General features: G+C 34.9%; 1 protein-coding gene across 1 annotated transcript; it reads left to right on the top strand.

Annotated features, from left to right (window-relative positions):
- The first annotated feature begins 797 nt into the window (after positions 1-797).
- Positions 798-9,664, top strand: LOC102597173 (AT-rich interactive domain-containing protein 5-like). The gene is made up of 13 exons (XM_006363335.1): positions 798-1,007; positions 1,117-1,253; positions 1,342-1,381; positions 2,404-2,456; positions 5,218-5,263; positions 6,045-6,137; positions 6,583-6,688; positions 6,949-7,043; positions 7,149-7,208; positions 8,446-8,535; positions 8,627-8,677; positions 9,221-9,313; positions 9,557-9,664. The coding sequence occupies exons 1-13, from the start codon at positions 798-800 to the stop codon at positions 9,662-9,664; spliced, it is 1,182 nt and encodes a 393-aa protein (XP_006363397.1).
- The last annotated feature ends 625 nt before the right edge of the window (positions 9,665-10,289 follow it).

The raw sequence follows: 10,289 nt of genomic DNA, 5'->3' as shown, positions 1-10,289 counted from the left end.
GAATTGGTCGGCGGGAGGACCTTTTTTTAGTTTTCATTTTGTTTGGAGTTAACAAACGGGAATGAAAAACAAGATTTTTTTTCTGTTTGTTTTTGTATCCTCAATTCTGTTTTGATGAAACTAGGGTTAGGGGTTTTTTTGTGTGGAGGAATGCATGCTTTTGCTAATAGATTTTATGTATAAGGGAGTTTGGCCATGAAAATTAAGAAAATTTGAAAAAAAAAAAGTAATTTTGAGTCTTTGCGAGTGATTTGGAGTGAAAAAGGTGGAAACAACTTTTTTATGTTTTTCAAGTTAAGTTATTCATGAATTTTGAAATAAAGGTATGAAATTTGTAGAGAATCATATAACTAGTGGAATGAGTGATGCATATCAGTCTTTTTTGAAGTTATTTCTTCCCTTTCCTTTTACTTTTGGGTTCTTTTCTTGAGGAGATGAGTATTAGAATGCCAAAATTTGATACATATGATATGTTGTCTATCACTAGTTGTCAGAATGGATAAGGGTGATGTAGAGATGCTGGATGCTGAAAAGAATGTCCCTGCTAGTGATGTCCTTGTGTCCAAGGAGTCACCGGCCAAGTACGAAAATGATGTTAAGACTGGCAAAAGCAATGTTGAGGTCCAAGTCAACTCTAAGAGTCAGCCAGAGGCATACGACAATGTGGTGCTGGAGAACAAAACACCTACTATTGATGTTGGAACGGATGATATGACAAGTGGCTATCTGAAGTTGACTGATGATAAAGTACAAAATATTGATGAATGAGAAGTGAATTAGTTCACCAAAGTGAGAAAATGATCTATGAGGACCCTCAAATGGAAGCAAACCCTACAACTGTTACCGCTGATGGTGATGCTAGGTCGTGCGAGTTTCCAAAAGTGAAATTTGAAGTTACTGATTCTTCAATTGGAAAAACACTAGAACCAGCTAGTCCAATGTTTCTGATCAATCCTTCAACTGCAAATGCTGGAGAGCATAGTGGGGAAGCATCTGAGAATATTTTTGCAATGTTACATACTCTGATATACCATTGCAAAATGATCATTCGTTTCAAATTTCCCTATTAAAATGATCATTCGCTTTTTCAAAATGATCATTCGTTTCAAATTTCAGATGACTGATTGTGAGGATAATGAAGGCTCCCTTGAGGATCAAACTGCCTTTTTAGGAAAACTGGGAACGTTTTACCGGGAGAAGGCGATGGAATTTAAACCACCTAGGTTTTATGGTCATCAACTTAACTGCTTAAAGTGAGTGTATTATGGTTTTATCATTGAGCCTTTTTATTTTCATCTTGTTCCTGGTACATATTAAATCTTGTCATGTTCTTCCTGCTAGGTTATGGAGATTTGTGATCAGATTAGGTGGCTATGATCGGGTAAGCCTTTTACTCTGCACATGTATTTAATCAACTCTAATTTATACTGCAACATTATAGATTTTACTAGGTTGTTGTACAGTCGATGTGACTGAGTCTTGATTATACTGTAAGGTGAGATTTTATACTATTTGGACTTTGTATAGGTTATTATGTTTTCCCTTTCACGTCTGCTTTGCAAACTAACTTTTTTTAAAACTGAATCTGAATTTACTTTTTAATTTTTTCTGAGGACTTTTTTGCTTAATGTTGGTTCATGTTGTGCAATCCTTTTCTTCTATTCTTTATTCTGTCTTCTCTTCCTTTTTTGTTGCGCTCATGTCCCTTGGATCATTTCAGTGCTTAATTCTCATGGTCTCTTAGTAGCTTTCTCAAGCATTTTCTTCAATTAATCGATTTACTTTAGCCCAGTTGAATATACCATATAATTTATTTAATTTAGCTGAAAGTACAATCTGATTGACGTATGGTGGCAAGGCCAGATTTTCCATTGAGTTAATTTAATCCAATTCCAATTATAGTTTGAAGGAATCCTTCTAAAATGAATTGCGGAGATGTTTGACTATATTAATTGAATCAAGAACTGCAGAGGATATTAGCCACTTACCCAAAATGTCCTCAGCTAATCAGAAGCAGTGGGTCAACAATCAACTGCACTAAGTCGAGGAATTGTGTCTGGATTAACCATGATTTTATGTGGTCATTTTTGTTATAGGATTTTTGTTGCTTGTTCACATAGTCGTGTGTAAAGCATCCCTGGAGGGCTATGTTTCTCTTTCCAAATATCACAGTGTGAACCTCGAGTTGTTAGAGAGGGTATTCTTAATTTATTTTTAAGAAATAAGCAATGTAGCTCAGTAGTTTAAAGTATAATTAAAAAAATTCAAATGGTGGTTGTGTATTTTCCTCTATTACTAGGTTGATTAATTAATGATGCAATATGCTATGAGTCTTTGAGATGAATTTTATGTTATTCTCACGTACTTTTGATGGTGTACTATTAAGCTACTTTACCTCTGTAGGTAACTGGATACAAGTTGTGGCAGCAAGTGGGAGATTCATTTAGTCCCCCCAAGTGAGAATTTAGTTGGGCCTGGTTATTTTTGTTTTCTGGCAACTTGATATGAATATTTCTCCTTTACTCTTCAAACATCAACTTCCCTAATATATACTATGTAAGGGAGATGTTGTCTGTCATTGTTTTACTGATGATGTGCCAAGATTTTGAAGTTTATTTTTCTTGTTTTGGATGTGAAATGTTACAATATATGTTGGGTACATGTGAGAGGAATAAGCTGCTTGGTTGCTAGAATAGTATATCAGAAGGTGGTAGAAGAACAATTGTTCATGAACTGTATAAAGCCTTAATAACTGCTCATGTTGTTTCAAATGTTTGTCTGGTTTTGACTTGACATAAACTTTAAGAAAGTAAATAATTTTTTTGAATCTAGTAGACTTGGATCAAAATAGCACTTGGTCCAGTTATTTTACTTAAAATTATAACAATTTTTTTGAAATACAGAATTATATGAATTAGGGAGAAACTCCATGAAAGGAAAATTAATGATTCATATAAATCGCTTAGTGGGAAATGTCCCGAAGAAATCCAACGAACAACATAATCTTGTTATATAGAAAAGAGCAACTATTGCCTTTTTCTGATGAATCATATAGTTTTACGATTTCATTGACTATAAAGGTTATCAAATGAATGGTAATTACTGTAAAGATATGGCATCTGCACGCAACTCAACCCCAACTTATGAGCAGTAGTTTGTCCATTTCCATATAAAGAGTCCAATTTCTCATCCCTCTTCCGATGTGGGATTTCTTAACATTCTCACGTACGCCCAGACCTCAACTAGAGCGTGAACCGTTATAAATGAGGACCCAAAATCGGTGAACAACAAACTAGATGAGTCTAACTCTAATACCATATAAAGATATGACACATGAGTCTACCTCAACCTCAAAAGCTAGCTCATGAGGGGAGGTTTATCCAAGTCCATATAAGGAGTCCAATTTCCCATTCCTCTTCCGATGTGGGACTTTTTAACAATTACAATTGAAATGATTGAAAAGGAAATGTGAGTTCATGTGTGCTCAAGGTTGAAAATATAATAAAAAGACTTTAAAAAGAAGAGCCCCGTAATTACATAATTTTAAATTGAAATCGGAAATTGAATTCATTATAAGATCTATTTATCCTTTTTAGAAGATAGTATTCTGCAACTCGGACTCGAGCCGAGATGCATTAGCACTGCTTCCTAAGAGCAGTGTGTCTACCAATTTCACCATAACGGCCTGTCTTGAACTCATAGTAGCATATGAATAAGCAATTGTGGAGATTGAGTAAGCTATTTTTGTTTAGTAATGACTCAAATAGATCAATGACAATAAAAAGTTGTTCAAATAAGAATTTTTGGTTGAAGGTTCAATTTTTATTCGAGTTTAGATAAACCAAAGATGTGTATAATGTACCAAAATGTCCTTAATCTTGTGGAATTAAACATGTCATGTGAGTTGTGACACGTTGAAATTAAGAATTGCCAAAAAAAAAGGGAAGAGGCATTCTTTTCTTTGAACTTGGTAACATTCGAAGGAGGCTTTCTTTTTATAGCGGAGAGAATATTAAAACTACTAAAATTGAAAATACGAAGAAAACATGAAGTGCTTTTGCAAAAATAACAACATAGATTCCAATATCAAGGTATAGCTTAGATGCTCAGACTCTACTTGTGACACGTTGAAATTAAGAATTGCCAAAAAAAGGGAAGAGGCATTGTTTTCTTTGAATTTGGTAACTTTGGAAAGAGGTATTCTTTTTATAGCGGAGAGAGTATTAAAACTACTAAAATTGAAAATACCAAGAAAACATGAAGTGCTTTTGCAAAAATAACAACATAGATTCCAACATCAAACTATAAGCTAAGTTGCTCGGACTCTTCACTTTGGGTGCCACACCCGTGTCGACACGACATGGGTGTGGGATCCGTGTCCAGTTTGGTCAACCGATTTTGGGTGCTTTGACCAAAATCAATGGGTTAAGTGTGGACAGTTTTAATGATTGTCTGTAATCAATACAAAAGCTAAGGTGAAATTGAAGAAAATGAAATACCTTTTATCTAGAAATTTCTATGTCACTCCTTTTCCGTTAATCTCCTTCCAGATTCTCCTCAAGTTCTCCCATAATATCTCATAATTTAGGTTTTCTAACTCCTCTTTTAGATATTTTAATAAGTTTTAGGAGAATCCCTGCACCCATATCCTTACATGCATCCATATCCCCTAATTTTAAAAATTAGATCACGAAGGATCCAACATCTAGATCTGCACCTGTATCGGACACCCGCACCGAGTCCGAGCAACTTAGGCTATAAGTTCTAAGAAACATACACCGCATTAACAACAAACAACAACATACCCAAGGAATGTTGCATCTTTCTTTCTGGTAGGTCTTGGTCAAATATAGAGGACCAGGGATCTTATATGCGTATCTGAGTGGTGGCAATTGGTTCTGGAGTTAAGCATGCAGGGACTTGAAGCTTAAAATATTTACAGATGCTTCTGAATAGGGAATCTAAACTTTATGAGATACTGACGGGATGCTTCATTATGCTAGATTTGCTCAATGTCAAATGAGTGTCGATGTCTGATATCTCCAAGATAAAGAATGGGGTTGTAATGAGCAAGATATATTTTGATGCTCAAATAAGATAAGAACTTACTGGAATGATAATCAACTGAATATATCACACAATACCAATGCCTTTTATCTACTATTATACGACTTTCTCTAAATACTTTTTTTGGGCTCTGATAATCTTCTTTCTCAGGACATGCACTACTGTTTCTTCGACATTCCACAACTTCTATCAGAAGGTAATAACCTGCATTCTCTTCCCTTGATAGTTATTAGCATATTTTGACTATTGTCCACCATGCTGCTAATATTTGGCACAAAGTAAGTTTCTGGGACCTGAATTATGTTGCCTTGTTAATGGGGTAGGTGGTTTGCGAGTTATATTTTATGTGGGTTGTATGGAAGGAGAGGGAGAGAGTGTTTGAAGGGATATAAATTGATTTTGGAAATGTAAGGGTTAACCTTTTTATCTCTAGTTTCTTTTTTGGTGCACCTATGAGGTCCTTGCTTGTATAGATGATAGAATGTCTTTTGTAGAGGACCATATTTTTGTATAGATTCTCTATTTCTTGGTATACTTATTGTATACGGGAATTTCCTCAATCATTAACAAATTATTTCACCTTATCAAAAAAATTGGTGGGTGCTTTGTGAAGTATTAACTTAGAAAACTTTTACTAACAACCCGTATTTTGTGGCCTATAAAGTCACTTGAATAGTTTGTGTTTGCTTCTTTTCATTTTCATGGTTCTGCTTTTCTTATTTTTTAAAGTAGGTTATATGACTGTGGGATGGAAGCTGGACATTCTGGCTCATTTTATCTTATTGGAGAGAATATATTCTCCACTTCTCCTTAGCTTTCCACATTTTGAAATGCCAAACTTAGATGTTTAAAAAACATCATCTCCATGTATCTATGCTTATATGGTGCTTTTGAATAGAATTTATTCTAAAAAGTTATCTGTCTCTTACTTTTTGTTTCTGTACATTCTATTATCTCATGATTTCTCTGTATGTTAGATACTTCTCCAATACGAAAGGCATAGGACACAAAACGGAGAGCTTCAACTTCCTATTGCTCCTCCTCCTGGTTTTTTAGGTATTGATAATGAGGTAACGATGTGTTTACATTGTTGTTATGTGATGTATCTTCACATCTGCTATATATTGTATACCTTTTAATTGATATATGGGGAAGCCTATACCTTAAGTAGTTAGAATCATTGACGTATTTCTACTTCGATCAAGTTCTCAAAGTTGATCATGGATCCTTCTTTAGTTGACTTCGACGGGAATCAGTATGGCCTTACTTTGGATAAGGGCCACTAGGGAAAGACTTTATCAACTACATGAATGATAAAAATCCAGCCTATCTTTGTAGCACTAGCTTGCCATATGGTGATGGGACATTCATATATTAAAGTCCTTGACGGAAGTGGGGTTGGACTAGAAATGATATTGGTATGTTGTATCAGTAAAATACTGGTATGTCCTTCCTGAAGGAGATTACTTGTAGAGGGAGTTGGTGGGTGCACACCTCATTTGTGTCTCTTTGCAGTTCAGTGCTCCCGCTGGTCGCATTGTTGTCAAAGACCTCAATCTCCCAGTCTCAGCCCCTGGTGAAATATCTGAAGGGTTGTCAGATTGGACCATCATATTTAAAGGTACAATAAAAAAAATTGAATGAAACAAAATCAAATTTTATCTAGAAGAAAGCTTTTGATGAACTTTACTGTTCTGATTTGATTATTTACTGAAGTTAGGCATTTTGTTTTAATAAGAATTAGGTTTTGGAGTTGGTCTTTACTTCATCTAAATGTCGAATCAACTAATTTAGCCTTGTAGTATATGTATACATATATATATATATATGAACTATTTGAAGTAATTATGCAGGGAAGTGGTTACCAAATTTCTGCATCAGGAAGGCCAGTAAGAGATTCAGCTGCTCGTTGTAGGCTAGGCTGGCAGGAGCAACACCTTCTTGGTAATGGTGAGGTTGCTGAGCCAATCGTAAAGGTCTGCTGCTGAATCCTTGTAGAGGTCTTTGGGTGTTGATTTTCTTAAGTTTGATCCTGTCTATTGCCACGTACAAGTAATTTTTGTGTTTTTCATCTTTTATAGGACATGAGTGCCAATAATACGCCAAAGCGTGCAAAGAACCTCAAAAATACTGATAAGATTGTTCGTTAATTCTTTGCCAACTTGACCTCTTCATATATCTCTATCATTGAATTGTTTTCTCCTCACCATTTCCTAATATGAAGTCTGGCACTCTCCAAAACTTTGATCTTTAGTGGCTGTTAGTTAACACTGTAACTATATCAGGATCATCATCCGAGAACTTTAGTTTTTGTTTTAACTCATACTCTATCAAAAAGGAATAGTGACCGCAACAGAACTTCTTGTTGTATTCAGGTTCTAATAAGCACCTGGGATAAAATGAAGTGGAGCACCCAATGAAAGCTGCAGAAACTGAAACATCTAAGCAGTAAGTCGTACTTTATCTTAATCCTTTCTTCTAATGTTTTTATCTCTAATCAAGTCAATCTTAAGTTATTTTGATGAAATCTAGAATGATTTATTACAAATTCTAGTGGTAATGAAACTGCATTTGAAATTGCATTTGTTTGTTTATTAATAAGTTCTTTCGTCGCCTGTTGGATTGGTCTTTGAATTGCATTCAATTTTAACTCATGTTAGTATGTTTACTTTAGCTCTGATGCTCTCTAATAGTCTGTTAGTCTTGTTAGACTTACATGTTAATAGAAAATATAGAGAATTTCTAGTGCTAGAGAAACTAAAAACTTTATAATATTGGGTTCTGGACGTTGCATAGGGCCGGGGTAAATCTCGCTCCAGTGTAATAGCCAGCAAACCAATCATGAGAGGTAAACCACACTAGCAAGCCCCATGACGATTTCAACTGAGAAAGTGTGCATGGAGTTTCGAACCAGAGACCCCCATTTGGGAGATCCCCTTCTCAACTAACTCGGTCACCCTTGTGGGTGTTGTAGAGAAATTATTGTGTAGGTTATCCATTTTTGTATACAATGCCACTTATAGTTTGTTTTCTTGGAGCAAGCGGTGTATCTATTTTTTTGGGTTGGATGCTACAGGCAAAATCAACTTCCTTAAAATGTAATCCGACAATCATTGGGATTAGGAGCCGTCGGGCAGAGGACATCACTTACATGCATTCTCTAACTTTTGATCTCTCTAGATTATTATTCTTCTCAAGACCAACTTCGTAGTGAGTAGGCTTACTACATGATAGAAAACGCATACTATTGTTAGAAATTTGAATAGATATCTTGTACACCAGCAGTTTTTATCACCAAAAATAAAAAAAAGTACTAGGAACTTCAATAGTATTTCTCTATCTCTCTCTGTTTTTGGTTCCTCCATTTTGGATGTAAAGATAAATTGCTTTCCATCCGCCAGGTTGGATGTCCAAGTTGTTGATGTTGGACCCCCTGCTGATTGGGTGAAAATCAATGTTCGTGAAACAGTAAGTTCCTCTCAGAAGTAAAAGAATTAAGAACCTCTAGATTATGTATTCCATTTATCTCATGTGATTTGTAATAATTTTATGCAAACAGAATGATTCCTTTAAGGTCTATGCACTGGTGCCTGGGCTTTTACGAGATGAGGTATAATACCAATCGTGCTACTTTTTTCCATCAAGTGCATTCAATTTGTTTTCTTGTGTGTACTCTCATGACTTGTTGATGTGTTTGTATTATTGCTTGGAATCATTGAGTTTCTCTTTTTTGCAATTGGTGTTTGGATTAAGGTTAAGTTTTCAGTGTTAGCTTCATCTCATTGAAAGGACAAAACAACCTTCTAATAGATGGTGTTAATATTTTATTTTTTATAAGTTCATTATTCAACTTTATAAAAAGATATGCATCTCCAAAAAATCTGGTGTTAATGTTTTATTTTTTATGTTTGCACTATTGTAACTTCTGACGGCGACTTGAATAATCTGCTAGCTTTTACAAACTTGTATTTTACTATTTTAGTGAGTCATTTCAGTTTTTCTGTAAAAATTTCCTCAAAGGTAATGATTTAGCATCATTAGACCACAAGAGATTTGATGAATAATTGTTTCAACTTGTGTTTCTTTTGCCTTTTGTTTTCATCTTTTTTAACCATCTCAAAGCTCTAATTCCCTTATTTCTTGGTAAACATAGGTACGGGTTCAATATGATCTAGCTAGTCGCCTGGTCATTACCGGTCAGCCAAACCAACTTGACAATCTTTGGGGTGTTACTGGCTTCAAGAAGGTACACACCTTGCTATTTATTTTACTGATTTTGACTTTGATAGAGTAATTCAATCTCTGTCTTACTTGCATATTTTTGGACTGGTAAAGAGAAACTGTCATGCCGAAAACTTGATATTTCTTCAATGGATCTGAAAACTATATCGTTGTTACGTTTCTATTTGTTGATCACAACACTCTAAGAAATCTACGACAATAAAAGGATCTCCATTTGTAAGTTGGCCTGACATAATTTTTTTTTCAGGTGGTCAACTTACCTGCTAGAATTGATCAACTTCAGACCAACGCTGTTGTCAGCCTTCATGGGTGTCTTCATGTTCATGTGCCCTTTGCGCAGCAAAATCTGAGTTGACAATGTAGGAGTATTGGTAGTTGGCCAACATTGTGAATGCTTGGCCATAACTGTTTAGTTGTTGTTGTTGAAGATACTGGGGTCAAAAACTTTGAATTGGCCTAGATAGCAAAGGAGGTATTTCGGCTTCAGCCGCCCTAGTAGAAACTTAGATTGCTTTTCAAAGATAGATGGATATGTGATGAATAGTGCTGGCAAACTGAGCCCATATTTTGGTAACCCGCCAAACCCGCTCATATTTTAATGGGTTGGGTGTGTGAATTTTTATATGGGTAAAATATGGATAAAATATGGGTAAAATATGGGTAAAATATGGATTAGCCAAATGGGTTAAACTCTCAACTTTTATTCACTCAAAATTCATGATATCACTAAAATATTGTAACTTTGTTCCTTTAATATGTCTTGTATAAAACTAATTATTTTTCTCTATAATTGAAAAGATGAAAGTCTTTGGCACTCCAATATATATATTAACTATACATTTCTTTTGTTAATTATAATTATATATAAGAGTATATGATGATTTAAGAGAACCTGAATACAACAAGAAGTTTTGTTGCGGTCACTATTCCTTTTTGATAAGAGTATGAGTTAAAGCAAAAACTAAAGTTCTCGAATGATG

This window comes from Solanum tuberosum, unplaced genomic scaffold, assembly GCF_000226075.1.
Source record: "Solanum tuberosum cultivar DM 1-3 516 R44 unplaced genomic scaffold, SolTub_3.0 scf00437, whole genome shotgun sequence".
Taxonomy (NCBI): domain Eukaryota; kingdom Viridiplantae; phylum Streptophyta; class Magnoliopsida; order Solanales; family Solanaceae; genus Solanum; species Solanum tuberosum.
The sequence above is the reverse complement of the archived record's forward strand: the minus strand, read 5'-3'. Positions and strand labels throughout refer to the sequence as shown.